This window comes from Tripterygium wilfordii, chromosome 15 (genome assembly GCF_013401445.1).
Source record: "Tripterygium wilfordii isolate XIE 37 chromosome 15, ASM1340144v1, whole genome shotgun sequence".
In the NCBI taxonomy this organism is placed as follows: Eukaryota; Viridiplantae; Streptophyta; class Magnoliopsida; order Celastrales; family Celastraceae; genus Tripterygium; species Tripterygium wilfordii.
This window is the reverse complement of record NC_052246.1, coordinates 498,042-515,275: the sequence shown is the minus strand read 5'-3', so window position 1 is coordinate 515,275 and position 17,234 is coordinate 498,042. Positions and strand designations below refer to the sequence as shown.

At 34.9% G+C, this 17,234-nt stretch overlaps 2 protein-coding genes across 5 annotated transcripts; both read left to right on the top strand.

The window, feature by feature from the left end:
• The first annotated feature begins 7,583 nt into the window (after window positions 1-7,583).
• LOC120016874 (nudix hydrolase 4-like) lies at window positions 7,584-9,345 on the top strand. Its single transcript, XM_038869838.1, has 5 exons — window positions 7,584-7,900; window positions 8,171-8,291; window positions 8,373-8,456; window positions 8,567-8,695; window positions 8,808-9,345. Exons 1-5 carry the CDS (start codon window positions 7,809-7,811, stop codon window positions 8,916-8,918), a joined length of 537 nt encoding a protein of 178 aa, XP_038725766.1. The 5' UTR covers window positions 7,584-7,808; the 3' UTR covers window positions 8,919-9,345.
• A 708-nt stretch (window positions 9,346-10,053) lies between these two features.
• LOC120016873 (chaperone protein DnaJ) lies at window positions 10,054-15,924 on the top strand. Of its 4 annotated transcripts, none has more exons than XM_038869834.1 (11): window positions 10,054-10,656; window positions 11,211-11,279; window positions 11,482-11,577; window positions 11,781-11,905; window positions 12,169-12,361; window positions 13,215-13,390; window positions 13,555-13,684; window positions 13,826-13,986; window positions 14,668-14,753; window positions 14,857-14,974; window positions 15,115-15,924. In XM_038869834.1, exons 1-11 carry the CDS (start codon window positions 10,336-10,338, stop codon window positions 15,332-15,334), a joined length of 1,695 nt encoding a protein of 564 aa, XP_038725762.1. In that variant the 5' UTR covers window positions 10,054-10,335; the 3' UTR covers window positions 15,335-15,924. The 4 variants fall into 4 exon arrangements, with proteins under 4 accessions (XP_038725762.1, XP_038725765.1, XP_038725764.1 ...); XM_038869835.1 differs by having other exon boundaries at window positions 10,056-10,656; window positions 14,860-14,974; XM_038869837.1 differs by lacking the exon at window positions 15,115-15,924 and having other exon boundaries at window positions 14,676-14,753.
• The last annotated feature ends 1,310 nt before the right edge of the window (window positions 15,925-17,234 follow it).

The window sequence follows — 17,234 nt, the reverse complement described above, 5'->3', positions numbered from 1 at the left end:
AAACGCATGAGGAACGAAACAGAGAGACCTGATTACAGGGTATCAAAAAACTATCCTAGAATAGATATCATATATTCAAGAAAAATATATTTACAGATCATTAACTACTAAAAAGTAAAAGAGGGGACAAAAAGAGAGTCTAATCGACATAAAACGGGGTATATATCAAATGATATATATATACACACACATATATATGTAAAGCAAAACCCCCTGTTTTTTGTTTCCTCCTAAGAGTCGCCGACGGAGATGGGTCTGCCGGAAAAACCCAGCGGCGACCGCGAAATCTGTCGAGAAGTAATCTCTCGAAGAACAGATCTCATCTCCGGCTGACCTGGCAACCAATCAACAATCTTATTCTTCTCCGATTCTTGCTTTATCTTCCTCACTTGGCTGTGCACAGGATGGAGACTCTCCTGATTTTCATAGCTGTTGTTCCTCCTCTGCTCCATATAGACTATCTTTTTCTTCAATTCTGTTGCTCTCTCTCTCTAAATTCTCTCTCTGTGAAGCTATATCTTATGCGTTTCTCAAGGGGAACTATACGTACATGTGTTGTGTATGTAGATATATATAGATCAGAGTGGAGACGTAAGAAGGCTGAAGAGTTTGGTGGTAAAATATATGGTTTTGTTGATCCTTTTGGATTATCTTTAGACGACTCTTTTGGACCGTGTTTGAACAAAACATTTTATTTTATTTTATTTTATTTTATTTACTAATTTTAGGATAACAATCTCTCTCCTTAGATAACATGTACCACGACTTTTAACCCCCACACAGAAAATTTTATGCATTGAGGTTGAAATTGAGCCCACAAACTTCTAATAGCCAATAGGGTATACATTTTTCTTTTTCTTTAACCGATAACAATATTATTATATAAGTTTTTATTCTTTACACATTTGATATGAGTCCAAACTCAATATGTCAAGCCCTCGCACACAACAAATTTTCATTTGACGAAGTAATAAATTGGGACAAAACTCATCTCTTGGCCATAAGAGTATTACTTCCACTGAGAATCAAACTCATGATCTCACGAGTCCAGACGATTTTATAATCATATTCATACATATGTTTTTTTAAAAAGGAAAGACAATTGACACTCTGATTTTTTTCCCCTCCTTTCTTGTAGTAAGTAGGAAGTCATTGTTCTCATATCCATTTTAACCCATTCAAAGGCTTTATTGCTGCTACGTTTGATCAAAATAACACACCAAAATAGAAAGACTTGTTCAATTTCAACAATCTAACTAAGAGGAAAAAAAAAGTTGGTCAAATCATTGTTGATAGTTTTTTATTCAACATTCAAAGGCTGCGTGTGAATACAATTATGCGTGAGGGAGGGGTGCTCCTCGTAATAATCGACAGTAAAACAAGGGCGATAATCATGACATCACTTATGACGAGGAGGACATTACACGTGGCAGAACAGTGGATGCACGGGCGGTTAAGTTTGTTAGTGAGAAGCCGGTGGTCGTTGGCGTGAAGCTTCGTTAATTTGGCACGTCATAGTTAATAAACAAACGCTATACGAAGAAGAAGCCGCCCGAATGCGGGCCCCACGTATATTTTTCGATACGACTCTGACTTTTGCGTATTAGTCCGTCTCTATTCAGTCTAGAATAGCAAAAAGATTATTCAGAATGGAAGGTCTTCGGCCACGTGGCACGTCCAGGTTCGGTGTCTGTGGGCCCAAAGAGGAAAATACATGGAAATCTTGATAAATGATATTTGGTGGTGATGAAAAAATTAATTTGAATTGCATGATAATTTAAGCAACCAAATTAAGGAATTGTTGTTGCTCAATCATAGCATGTTGTTATCTAAACGAAATTGATGAAGAAGATGGATCAAAATATCCGATCCAATAACAATTTAATTAGTATTTACAAATATATATGTATTTTTTATCGAGAACGACATCATACAAATTTGTTCTTTAAAATTTAGACATCTAATATGGATTTAACTCAGGTTGTCAGACCCGTTCGCACAAAAATTTACAAATACATCAAAGGTAATTAATATTCAACAAGATAAAATTTCAAGAGTATGATTTAAGGGGATTAGTTTCAATTATGTCTAGACGTATATTACTAGATTGAGACGAGTCTTCACATATAAGAAATTTCGTCATTTGTAAGAATTCTAAGGATGTATATATAGGTTGAAATTACAACTTTGAACGGTGCCAAATTATTTCAAATTTTATTATATTTGAAAGTTGACCAAACACATCAAAAACAATTCAAAACAAAACATTCAAAAGTTTTCAAGGCACATCTAGTCACAATCTTATAATAATTCATACTAATGTAGTGATCAATAATAATAGTATTAATTATGATTATCATTTTTGTTGATTGAGTACACGTTTCATGGAAGTGATCAAAATTTCCAACACTAAGAAGGGAAAGAAAATAATGTGACTGAAATTAAGTACAATTCAGGCAATCATAATTACACTCAACAAAGTTATGCACCAAAACCCACATACACTTAAATGAGATTTTAGTTTATTATATACCAACTAATAGTATTAATCTAGCTAGGAAAGTAAGCTTAGTTAGAATGAAACTATCTATCTGTCACACCCATTTTTCAATCTAATTCAGGTAAATGATCTGGTCACTTGTAATTAAATAAGAATTAATGAAATGTGTTTAGATAGTTGACCAATTGGGTTAATTATGAGTTTAATTAATTACAAAGTGTTCATTGAATGGGATTAGATGGAACATAATTAGTATATATTGGGTAAGGCGCCAAACAAACTTTAACAGAAACTTACCTAACAAATCTCAAAAAGGGATTATATATTTCGATTTTGCTGATGTTTGATCAATTATGCTCGTCAACAAACTCATATATTTTAAGTTAAGTCATTATATTTTAAAAGAATAATAATCAAGGTTAGGTTTCGAACCTCTGAAGTGCCAGTGGATCAAAGTGATTGAGCCCAAATAAGCAATCAAATACCCACAAAGGAATTTGAAGGCAATAGAGCCCGAGAATGCAATTACTGGACCTGCAAAGTACCTTGGCCCAATAAAAACAACATGAGAAGGACCCAAAAACTAGTTGGGCTGAACGTGAATCCAAAATGCATGGATTTGCGCTGAAGAGTGTTAGTCATTCTTGGAGAGTTTTGTATTTATACTCCATGATTGTTAAGACATCTAAAAATGGGTTTTGTTCCTTTGCATTTTTTCGTTTCGTGTGAGAGAATTATATGAGGACTTCATGCATAGATCGAAACTATACAAGATATGATGCAATATGGATATTCAATAAGTCCAAACAGTTGCACGACTTCACGGAAATTGGGGAGAGATCCACGGCAAAGAGGTATAATGGTCAAGGATGGAATCAATCAGCAAGGAGGAGTTAATGGCAATCATGGAGGGTCCACTGAGGACTGTGTTAAGGGAGGTAATTAAGGCATCAATACAGGAGCCACGATTGTGGGATGTGATGGGAAGTAGTTACCAAAGAGAGTAGAGTTTCAATCATATTTATAGTTATGTCAATCATATTTATATTTATAGTTGCATCAAGATGCTCCAATCCAGGGAACAAATTAATATATATATCACCATTACTTTTTTAGTAAGGATATAGTCCTCCATTAAAATGCAAGGAAAGCACAAAGAAACTAATATATAAGGGCCCGACAAGCAAGCATTTTGATTGTACTTCAGTGCATGGCAATCAAACAAAGTTGGAGTGGATGCTTCATGCTACCCACCTATTTAGCTAGTATTAGAGATTTTTTTAGTAATATGCGCGCATGGGAACCAATAACCCATAAATGTGTGGCAGACAAATACATGATAATTTCATTTACGAGTTCAATAAGAATCGAACTTGCAAGAGGGAAGACTCTCTCTTAATCAATCATAAGGAGTTGATTCCTAATTACTAGTACACAACAACTAAACTCCAAAACTTAACAAATACATATAAATTGAATTATAATTTGTATTAGGTGATTGATTCACTTCACAATAGATAGCTAGGATATTAAGTAGAGCATAAAATAATTAGTGACATAACATCACTACATTTTCTGAGAAGACAATAATGACGAGCGGCAACAAAGAACTAATCACTCATGTGCAAGGTAGGTATAGTCTTGGTCATTGCTCACCTTCTAAATTAAGGAGAGACAAATCATGTGCAAAGTATAATTAAGCTAGCTTTGTATTCAAATTATGTAATTAACTTAACAAGATTCTCTCTTCATATCTCTTTAATAAATACCCATTCCTATTCAACATAGATGGGTATTGATGCCTATTATTGCAATAATGTTATGTTGTGTCAACTTCAAGCAATGTTGATAAAAATATCTCCGCACATCTGCTTTTGTTCATGGTGGAAAATGACATAAGGTAAAACAGAATAAAGTTGTTGGTTGGACCCTTGAGTGTTTAGTTATATATAGGGATGTCAAAAAAAACCGATCCGAGCATTATCCATAGGATACCCGGTCCATTTAAAATCCGAAAACCGATCCTATAGGGTTTGGAAACGGTTTTGGTTTTGATTTTCAAACCCGTTACGGTTTAGGGTCGGGTTTGGTTTTTGATGCCGGGTTTAGGGTACCCGAACCGTTTAATTAAAAAAGTGAATTATAGTAATAACATTATAAATCATATATGTAAAGATATATTATTAGGATGATAAATTTAACATGATCAAGCATATTAAATAAAATAATATAATAAAATTATAGATTATACATTCAAACTTGAACAATATGATAAGTCATATTATTTTTTAAGAAATTGAATTATACATTTATAGAAAAATAAAAAAAAAATTAAAAGTTAAATGGTAAACGGGTACCCGATGGTAAATGGTTATGGAACGGTTCCGGTTTTGGAAATTTAAATGGTTCTTTAAACGGTTTTGGAACGGTTTTGGTATTGGGTACCTTAAATGGAAACGGTTTTGGTATTCACTAATTGGAAGGGTACCCGACCCGTTGCCATCTCTAGTTATATACGTTTAGGTCTATATCGGTTGTTCAAAGGGCAAATTTATATGATATCATTATCGGTTATCAATAAAGTAATTCCTTTTATTATTATTTTTCTCCAAAATCCAATTTTAAATACCATCAAGAAATTAAGTGGCGCAATATTTGGAATTATTAATGTGCATTGGGGGGTAATGGATTTGAGAATAATTTTCTCCCACAGACAATAACACATGAGAGGATACTCCAAAACCCAAAATATATATCATAGAATTCATATAGATTTGATCCTTTTTTTGTGTAAAACATTATTATCTTTTTCTCTACCAAAAAAAAAAAACATTATTATCTTTTGGTGTCCCAAAGTCTTATCTAATTAATTAAAGAGGAGACCAATTCGTATGTAGTATATTAGAATAAAACACAAAGGTGCGCGAGTGAGGGGTATCTTCTTATTGAATGTTAAGAAGATAGTGTTTGAGTGGTACCATACAAGATTTATATTTCTAATTATTTTATTTAATTGTTTATAAACATGTTGGAAAAGTATTTTAATAAAGTTTACACCCTTGCCTTTGGTTGCCCTTGCAATTACTTCGTAATTTATTATGTGTGCATGGTAGATGTAAAATATAGTTTAAAATGAGTGATGAAAAATATAGATGTAAAAATGAAATTTAGAATTCATTTCTCAATCAAATAAAATTTCTTAAAAAGTTTATTTCATAGGAAGTAATTAATGAAGGTGAGGTAATTGCCTAATTGGCATGTTCATGTCGACAAAAACTTATAGATTATATTCTTCCATTTGATTTAAAAATCTCAAAAGTCAACTCTATGATTTTAATTTATTTTCGTCTTCTTTTTCAGAAGAAAAGAGTCCATAGAAGAACCAAAGGGAACATGTGACACATGTACATGTAATTATCAAAGGACTTTATAACGTGAAAACACGTGTTGAGGATTACAACAAAAATTCATCTAGAGGAATTATTAGATGGTTTCTCTTTGTACTTGGGAGTTTAGTTTTCATAGCTTTTTGAATATTTTCATGGGTTAAAATGTGAGGTGTTCTTGAATAGTTTATGCTTGGAAAATTCTCAAAGGTGTTCTCATGGATTTGGCGAACACTTCTAAACTAATGAGAATGTGTTTTGATGTTGCCAATCTAACTTGCTTTTAACTAAAATTTTAAATTTAATATTTATACTTGAGTCTATGTTCAACAATAAAATGAGTTTAAATCGTCGACTTTAGTCCGCCTGACATCTCCAACCTTGAGGTTGTGGCATAGATGCAGGCCCAAGTCATTAACACAATATTGTTCCTTTTCTTCCATCGATATGATGGAATTTTAAAACACATCATACTACTCAAAAATGAGTATGTTCACGGCCCATATAAAATACTTCACGACTTCCTTTCTTCTGACAAAATAGGGAATCTATTATAGAATTTTCCCAAACTATAAAAAGTCTGACCGACAAAAATAAAAAGACAACAGCCGTAAATATAAAAAAACGTCAACCCCACCTCTGAAGTCTAATATAGCCGGTAATTCTTTTTATGCTTTTTTTCTTGGCCACGTGGCAGGTTTTTGCTTCTTTTTGTTAAAATATCTGGAGAGTGACGTGATGCTTCAAAACCGTGTCTGGAGGAAGAGGTTGTGGGCCCGCCTGCGAGCGGAGAATTTAGAATTCTCTCTATTTTGACGCGTTACGCATACGCTCTTATTACGAATACCACAGTGCGCGTACACGCTCCTATTGACAAGTCTACACTTGATGAGTTCATGTACGGTTGTTATACATATACAATTCCAGTCCTAACCCTACGCTTTTTCACACGCGTGGAGTCAACGCTCTCATATGGCAAATCCTTTCATTCCAAACCTTGCAAGCAAAAAACAAATTTCAATCAATCATCCAAATATCCAATTCTTCTTGTATTCCAGCAAATGATCTACCCTTCCACGCATTAATTTCCCTCCAAATAAAGAAAAGGAAAATATATACGTGAAAACCACTAATTTTATACATTTTTAGAAATAAATTCTAAGAGAAGATAATGAGGACAGAAGTGAACAAAATGATTTAAGATTGTGCATATATATATATACACACACATCAATACACTTAAATAGGGTAGAAAAATACGTCATATCCTAAAGACCTAAAAACACTTTAGTTCACCATTATTATACGTGTGTGTTATAATCAATGGTCATTTAATGTCACATAGATTTAATGATAGAATAGAGGTCATATTTTAAGAGTCATATAAATAATCGTTAAAGTCATAATTTTCAAACCAAATAATTTTTTTTTACTATTTTGCCAAGAAAAAAAAATACTTTTGACAACAATTCAAGCACATTCTCGCTTACATCGTTAATGTAGGTGATAATCATCTTAACTAAATAAGCTGTATATCAATGCAAAATAGAATCAAGAAGATTCAAGCATATGCTATACCATTCCTTTTAAATAAACGGTAGTGTGTCTCAACTGACGTGCGTGCGCGTCTGTTTCTCTATTTAGTTCGTGGGTCCTCTCTGTCAATTTGTTTATTAATAGGAGCAGAACAGACCGACTGTTGTCTACCTCTGCCTCCCTATCCCTTTGTAATTGTGTTGCCATTTCCAAAGAGTGCAGGAAAACAGCCACAAGCTCTTGGTCCTCCTGTTTCCTTCTCTCTAATTTGAATCCTGATTATAACCAAAAACCTTTCAAGAAACAAAAAAAGAAGGAAGATAAAGTCCTAATTGTGGCGAATATCTGGTCTATTCGCTTTTCTTGAAAAGATCCCTGTTAAGATCATGCCTACGCAAATTAAAGACCCGGTGACTTTGGTTTCTCGTGCTGGTCGACACTTACAACGATACGATAAGGGATTTCGTCAAGTTGTTGGGTATGTCAAGTTCCCCTGTATAATTTCCTCTGTATTTTTTACCTTAATTTATGCGGACTAGGTTGATTAAAAAAGTTGGATTTTTTTTGTTTGTCGGGTTGAACAATTTTTTCGTTTCTAATCTATGGAGTGGGTTTGGGTCACTGTTTTCCTCTTGTTTTCTTATGTGGGTATCTTTCTGGTTTCTGGGGAAGAAACGATTGCAGTTTTCTCTGTTTTTTCATGAAATTAAGTCCTGATGTGTTTTTAATTTGTGATGGAATTCTGCAGTTGCATACCTTACAGATATAGAGAAACAAACGAAGCATCTCCTACAAATGGAGCCCTAAGTGGACAACTAGAAGTCCTTGTAATTAGTGCACAAAATGGCCAAGGAATGTTATTCCCAAAGGTACGACAACAATAATTCGTGACCTTTACTGGTTTATTTGGTTTCCAAAACTCAATGATTTATGTTTAATCTAATCTACAGGGAGGTTGGGAAACTGATGAACCCATAAAAAAGGCCGCAATGCGCGAAACCCGAGAAGAAGCCGGTGTAATTGGTGACATAGAAGTGAGTATCTGAAAGACTGAAACAAACATTCTTGTTATTGTGTTCCAAAATTAATAATGTTTATGTCATGTGTTGACACTAATTTTGATGTGTTTGGATTGATTTTTCAGCCTGAATTAGGTGAATGGATATACAAGAGCAAGCGCCGCAGCATTATTCATAAAGGATACATGTTTCCTCTGCTTGTCAAGGACGAATTGGAGTTTTGGCCCGAGAAGAATTTTAGGGAGCGAAGATGGGTAAGTGAAAATTATGTTCATTGTGAGTTTCAAGCATTGTAACTTCAACAGAGAAGTTCAGTTGATGATATATATATATATAGATATTATATGACACTGTAACTTTGTTTAGGTTTCGGTCAGTAAAGCCAGAGAAATATGTCCACATTTGTGGATGAGGGAAGCTTTAGAAGAGTTAGTTCGGCGACAAACACAACTCAAACGCAGAGGATGTGAAGAATGACAACTCACTTAGAGAGACAAACATCCCTAAACCTAACAGGGAGATTCGGACCAAAATCGGTTGGAAAATGGATCCACGGATCAGTTGAAGAAGGTTTAGGACTTGGGACATCTCATGTACATGTAAAAAAACTATTGAATTCAATTGATTTCTTTCATGTTAATGAGAGAATTTTGAGATTTGATTCTCAACATTGTGTTTCTCTGCTCGTTCTCTTGTTCAAGAGTCTTTTTGTTTTGGGTCACACCATTGTAGGATGATATCTATTTTGTCGAGTAGTGAGACCAAGTTGTGTTGATGGTGCTGTAACAAGTTGATAATGATTGAGGTGTTAGGTTGGATTGTAATGAGGGCATTGATGAAGGGGCTCCAGAGAAGGTGATGGTGATGGATTTGGAATAACATTCATTCTCGAAGCCTTATTGGATGGGATGGTTGACTTGATCAATGATCATAATCTCAAGTCGTTTGAGATATAATAACACTGGAGCAGCAAATTATGACCACACTTCACATTTCAACACCCCAACCCCATTAGACCCGCGTCTTCCTCCACATAAATAAATGATTGAGAAGCCAAGAAGATAAGATCCTTCATGGCCATTCACTCATACAAAGCATTCCATTCCAATTTCCAACCCATTTGCTTGATTATGCTTTCATTTGTCCTTTTGTTTAATATCTAAGGGACTCCTTTCGGCAATCGGCATGGTTAGGTTCAATTTGATTGGAAATACTGTCATGGAAGATTGATGAGTCGCTCACTTTTTCCAAAACATAATAATATAATTGATTATGCAAAAAAACAGAAATGCTTAGCAAAGGTGTTGGCAGGCGTTAGGGAGGAGAGGTTGGAACTTGGAAGAGCATGTCAACGGAAATTTACTCTTTTTTTTCTTTTGTTTTTTTTTTATTGAATTGCTCTCAAACCTTCGGTTGCGATTCGTATAACCAAACGCACCGTAAATGGCCGCGTGAGATGGGCCGTTGATGTGGGCCGTGAGTCTCAGAGTTGGTTTCTTGGTTCCAAAGGCTCCAGGGAAGAGCTTGAGAATTCTCCATTGCATTTTAGTTTCTTGGGCTTCAGCGGGACGACCCATTTTCTGAGATGTCTTTTCTTTTAATGACCAATAACTTCTCATATTATTAATTTCGACGCCAAAAACTATTCAAGGAAGAGTGTAAAGTTCAGAAATCTATATAATAGAGAATTTAAGAGGTGTCACAGAAAGGGTTCAAGTGTTCATTTTTTGGGTACAGGGGCTCTTTTCTTTTGTGCCGTTCTACAAGGGTGTCTATGGAACGAAACCAAACTTTGAGGGTCACATTGCAACATTACCTAAACGGCTAAACCTCACAAAAACCTCTTTATCGGTTCTCTTCTCCTTTTCTTTTCTATGTTCTGTAATGTTCAGGAATGGCTGTAATTCAAAGTTGCTGCAGCTTTTCTCCAATTCCTTCCTCGTCAATTCGGTCCAGGTCACTCCCATTTGAGAATTTCAAGCCGTTTGACACCTATAAATCCAGGAGCTACTTCGGTTTGAGTTTATGCTACTCCGAATTCTTTCCCAGAACTGATCACTTCTTCAACCCTAATTATCGAATAATCCGCACTAGATGCTACCGCGGAGGCAGGGTTAGGGCAGCTGCTGGAACCGATTACTATTCGAAATTGAATGTCAGCAGGAATGCGACGTTGCAGGAAATCAAGAGCTCTTACAGAAAGCTAGCTCGCAAGGTTCGTTCGTCTTTTTAAACCATTGAATAAAAGCTTCATTATTTTTTTACATGTTTGGATGCGGAGAAAGTGGCGGCAAATTTAAGGAAATTGAAGTTTTTGAGTGTCATAGCAGAGGAAAGTAGACGTAGCGTTAATATGCAATTTGAATTTATATATAGATTTTTTAGTCTTGGAAGGAGCTGAAGTTTTCCTTTTAATAGGCAGCATGAATAACCTTTTGCAGTTATAATTCTATCCAATACAAATAGTTGTAGTTTTAAGTTTGATACATTAATGTAAAATACATAATTGCAGAAGTATCTAAGGCAAATGGGTATGACGCTAATCAATTAGCAATTATAACTGATATAATTGATGTTTGATGACTTGAAAATGACGTTTTCAATCCTTGCCTTTTGTTACATTTGGTGTGAATTACCTCATAAGTCTGAGCTGCGGATTGTTTATTTGAAAGTGGTTTCAATCACTGGACTGCGAATGCATGAAACTTTTACATTTTATTAAGTTACATCTTACTGAAAACATTTTGATATCTGCATGTTTTGGAACAGTATCATCCGGATATGAACAAAGGCCCTGGGGCAGAAGATAAATTTAAAGAGATAAGTGCTGCATATGAGGTAACTCCTCTCTCGAAATGGTTCTTCTGAGCACATGCCTTTTGCCTTGGGGTTGTAACTTTTTTACTCTAGGTGAAGATGCCTGGTTTTCGTGATTTAAGGGATTCGGAATTTAATATGTTAGACATAAATTATATGGCATCCAGATAACCTTTTTGTCCCTCGAAGTTCTTTTCCAAGTGGTAATAATGTATCTTTGTAGGTCCTATCAGATGATGAGAAAAGATCTTTATATGATCGATTTGGTGAGGCAGGTTTGCAAGGAGAATATGATGGGTCAGATGGTGGTCCTCAGGGGGTAAGATTATAATTGAATCTAGTGCATTTGCAGCTTCCTAGTACAGAATGTCTTGTTTTCTTGCAAATATAACGTTCGATCTATGTTCTGTATTAAGTTTATATGTGGATCCTCAGACGAGGTTATATTATTTCAAATTATTTGCAATGCATCAGTACCATATATTCATCATTTTTATCTTTAATTTTTTTATTTCTTTGCAGGTGGATCCTTTTGAAGTGTATAATACATTCTTTGGCGGCACAGATGGGCTCTTCGGAGGAAATGGTGAACCGGGAGGCATTAAATTCAATTTTCGAAACATGGGAAATGAGGATCTTGACATAAAGTAACTTACCAGCATGGTTTTTTTAACTAATTATAGGTTGTGAAAAACAGTTTATTTCAAAAGCATGAGCTTAATTTTATTTGTAAAGCTTGAGCTTCATTGCCAACTACAATAAGGGCTCTTCATTATTTGTGTGTGTGTGTGTTTTGGTATCTCTTTCTTTTCCCCAATAATAGTTCTACAGATATCATGTGGTTAAATCGTCATCATTTTTAACTTGTAACTTAACATCATTTTCTAAGTTTAATTTCTGTATATCGTAGGTATGACATTTACTTGAGCTTCGAAGAATCAATTTTTGGAGTACGACGGGAAATTGAAGTTTCTTGTTTCGAGTCATGTGATGATTGCAGCGGAACAGGTGCTAAATATGGCAGCCTGAAAACGTGCACTGATTGTGGAGGTAGGGGAGGGGTGATGAAAAGTCAGAAAACACCATTTGGAATAATGTCACAGGTATTTTGGTCTAATAGTGCAACAAACAATGCTTGGTAACTGCTCCAAGAAATAAACAGTGCTTGTATGAAAATGATAAAAGATTTTAAGATTTTCTTTAGTTTTCTTGCACGGACAATTTTGATTAGCCGTGAAGAAAGCATTATTGTTGTCCTCTGCATGTCTGTCTTTATGCATGCATGCACGAGAGTATTATTTCTATGTCATATATTTTTATTGAAATTTGTGTCATGATTTTCTGGAAATGCAGTGCAATATTTGTGTATGTGTTGTATTGGTAGTTCCCCATGTTCTGCTTGTAGTCCACAAAAAAAGTGCATGATTGATTGAGTTGTATATGTGCAGTATCCTTACGATTTTCTAGAAATGTGCTGAAACATGCCAATATGTGCTGTATTGCATTTTCCTCCTACAGGGGGCTTTAATAAAGGTACACTATGGTTGTCAATAGTATTATGATGGACTATTGGTGTAAATGAGAACCATCATAAATAATAATTTGAACTTGCCTTTACTAGCAAAGAACAATCACGTATGTAGACTTTTTGACCAGTTCGATAATATAAATTCATGAGAAATGGGAGATCTGAATTACTTGTATGCCTTACGCTCAGGATAAGAAGATATAGTTTATTTGATGTCCAAAACACTTATATTTGATAATATATTTTTGTTGAGATATGGCCGCACAACTCTAATCTGGACATAGTGGATTTTGGATGTTCTTGTTCGATGGGAGTAGAATCTTTAGGAATGTTTTTTCAATTGCTAGTTTAATTTTTCTACAATTCATTGATAACATGGAATTCAATCCTAGTTTTGGCGTAAATTCTTGACCCTGTGTGGTTTCTAGATATCTACTTGTCCAAAGTGCAGCGGGGATGGCAAGATAATAACAGACCATTGCCGCATGTGCTGTGGAAATGGGAAAATGCGGGTAAAAAGAAGCATGAAGGTGGTCATCCCACCTGGAGTTAACGATGGAGCCACTATGCAATTTCGAAGAGAGGGTAATTTTGATAAGAAAAGGTTTGTGCCCTACTATATATATATATATATATATTTCTGTTGAATTTGTTTCCCTTAAATGTCTTCTCATTTTCTTTTTACTTGATATACGTTTTAGACGTTCGATGATAGCATGAAAAACCTGGATCTAATTTTTAAACTGCTCCGTTATTTTGTTTTGGTAGGGGAATTTCTGGTGATCTCTATATAGTCCTCCATGTAGATGAGAAGGATGGAATTTTGAGGGATGGCATTAATCTTTACTCAAAAATCAATGTTGATTATACTGAGGCAATACTTGGAACTATAATGAAGGTAGTTACTCTCGGCGTTCTAATTTACACATAAGTTTGAATATAAGATATGGTGGTAAACACACTTGTCCTGCAGAAGTACAACCAATGACATGCATGTTGTGAAATGCAATCTACTTTTACATAACATCTTTAACTTCAGGTAGAAACAGTCCAAGGCCTGAGAGATCTTCAAATTCCTCCTGGCATCCAACCTGGAGATACAGTAAAATTGTCGCACTTGGGGGTTCCAGACACTGAAAATCCGTCTGTTCGGGGTGATCATCACTTTATTGTGAACGTTGTGATCCCCAAAAATATAAGGTCCGAGTCCTTTAACATTTTATCATTTCGAATTCGATGCTAATGCCAACTTTTGTCTGTGCAGATATGATTTCTGCTGTCAAGCTATCCCTTTAATTGAGCTTTTACTGTTATTTATTGGTCATGAAGTGGTAAAAAAAGTTAGAATTTGTAGTTATTTTATTGACCAAACAAAAGGAAAGAAACCTCATTTCTTTAGATCAAAACCGGCTTTTAGTAATTATTCTTTAAGCAAAGGTTTATTCCTTTTTAGTTGAGGAAAAGTCGAATTTGTTCGAATTGTACAAATTTTAACCATTGATCGGACTGATTGAGAGAATTGAGACTTCATTTGGAGTAAAATTTATGAATTTTGATTGAAAATATATTAATATATATGTAATTATTTCTAGACTAGTAAAATTGGAACTTTTGGCATATAGAGTTTATTTTTATAATTGTTTTGGATTTAGAATCGCATTATCAAGTATCAACAAGGTAAAAGATTGACCAAGTGTCTCTGTTAGATATGGAGTTGCTTTTTTCTTATCTGAATAAGTTGCTTGCTAACTAGAATATATACGTTCACAATACATGTTATTCCTGGATATATAAGAGTTTGTTTGTAACTCTTAACTATATTATCATAATTCTTGTCACTTGTTCTGTTTTTCTCTGGAACCTAATATTTAATAATATCAGTGAAACAGAACGTGGACTTGTGAAGGAATTAGCTTCAGTGAAGGCATTTAGAAAGAACCAGTCAGAATTTTCTTACGACAGAACCGGTATCGTTCTCTTCTTCCGCAATTACAACTATTTTATTAAAATAGATAATATATAATAAAGTGTGGTCGAAGGTCCCCTTGATTTGCATGAGTGTGCATTTAGCAGGGACATTTAAAGGCAAATTCAATGAACAAAGAAGTAGAGATCAGAAATACCGTGCTCCAGAACAAGGAACAGACAAAAAGGCCTCTTTATGGAGTTCGGTTAAAGCCTTTCTAAGGTATATATTTTGATGGTTCTTGTTTTAAATATAAATTTGAAGGACAAGCAAGAAACTATTATCAAGGCATTAATCTTTGTGTATCTTTGATTTTCCCTGTTAAATTAATTTTGGACTCGGGCTATGCTCAATTCACACAGTCGAAGGCGGTCTCAAGAAGGATTTGCATCAGTGAGTTTGGACACATCAGCATCATTGTGGAGGGCTAACAAGCAAAATTCCTCATCTATGGCTTCAACTTTTGCTGTTTTCGTCATTGCTTGCATTTTTATCCTTACCAAGACTGATTACCACGGATCATCGGGAGAGAGGCACCATTTATCTCTTACCCGAAGGACTGAAAAGAAGGGCCATAATTGAAACGGTACAGGTGAGGTCAATGAAAAGGTTCTAACAAAGTCATACCTGCTGTAGACACGAGGGGTGAATGCGCCGTAGAAGTTCATCCTTTGTCTCTCGCAGTCTCGCTCATAGACAACAGCAGAGTTTCAAAGCGTTTTGTTGGGGGGCAAATTTGCCAAATAAAGTTCAGTATTATCGTATCCACCATCACCTTTCGGAGAGCTGTGAACATGCTTCTGCAAGGAGCCGAGGCATTATTTAAGGGGCCGGAGCTGGTAACCGGAGAGCTGAGGTTAGTAACGACATATTCGACGACTGCTCACGCCTCTCCTATATTTTTTTAGTGAACAGACGAAGATATTCCCTGCACAATACATCATTAACTTAACTGTTGAGCAGTACAATTTCTTTTTGACAAAATCTGTTTGTTGTTATCCTTGCATTTACCTATAAATTGCTGTTGTGCCAATTTATGGTTTATATAGTGGGAAAAAGGGATTGATAGGTGGAAATGTTAATGGGTTGGGCCATCCGACTTATAACAGGCTTTTGAGTTTTTGTGTATAAGGGCTTATTATGTGAGCCATGCCTGGTGTGGGGTTAACCTATTTGTGCGAGTGCTGATTTTGTAGGGTCAGTTTGACACAGTTGTCTGCCAAACACAAGTCGGATAACCCTTGAACCTGGTTTGGGCAAATAGGAGCATTGTCATGCCATCTTTTGTCTCGGTTTTAGGCATAGAATAAATGCTTAAATATAACTTATAATATCCTTTAAGTTTGGAGGTTTTCTCATTTATGTTGTTTCCATTCTGGTTGACTGATTAACAATGGCAGATAAAAAAAAGAAGGGTATTAGTAGGTGAGCTTGGGACAATGACAACCATAGCCAGAAGGGACAAATGGGCAAGAGTTAGCGTGGGTGATGGTTGGAGCAAAACAAAGAAACACTAGTCGGTCCAATTATTACTCTCACACCCAAAAGTTGCATTAATTAATAAAATTAGTCGGTAACTCGCTCAATGCTCCTAAAATATCAATAGTATATCAATGAAACATATATATGCAGGTATTATAGTAATAGAATTATAATCAAGTTAGTATTTCATATTATATGTTTATAAGTTCAAATGTAATTACTATACAAATTACATAGATTTTTATCATGTAACGTGGCGAGACGTATAAACTCTAAATATTTCAACTTTTAAGTATTCTACATATACAAAGACAGAATCAACACTTGCATTTCCCATTCCGCCTCTCTGTATATATATTACTTTTGGTTCTGAAAAGGTGGTTAACCAAGAGATGTCAAATCACCTAAGCTTTGCGTCCTGATTCAACTAGTTCTTCTTTCATGGACCAACCTGTATAATACTGTAATTGGTTGGTGGTACACACACCGACACTTTTTTTTTGTTGTATATATTGGATTGGATTCACTCATGATAGTACTTTGGATTATTGTGTCCATTTCCAATGTTTATTTGGTTTGGTGCGATGATAATAATCCATTTTATATTATGTTATTTGATAACAAATGGAATATAAAGAGCATGAAAGTTTCTGAGACATAAAAAATAATATATATACACACACAGATACATACATACATATATACATACATATTCAGTACAGAAACTAATAAACTCACTGATGCAGCTCTGCTGTAACGGTTGGGAGGAGATAATTATAAACGATTTTATAGCCGTTATATTTTTTAAAATTTTAATTATTGTTTAGATTGGGACATATTGTGGCATATCTATGTCATCACCCGCTTACTACCAGAATTAATTAATTTAACATTCACACACAAAAAAAAAGAGACTTTAAAATGCAGCTCAACTAGATTTTATTTTCCCCCTGTGATGAAAGCTACTTGCAATCCATCACCTATGACATCTGTATCTTTT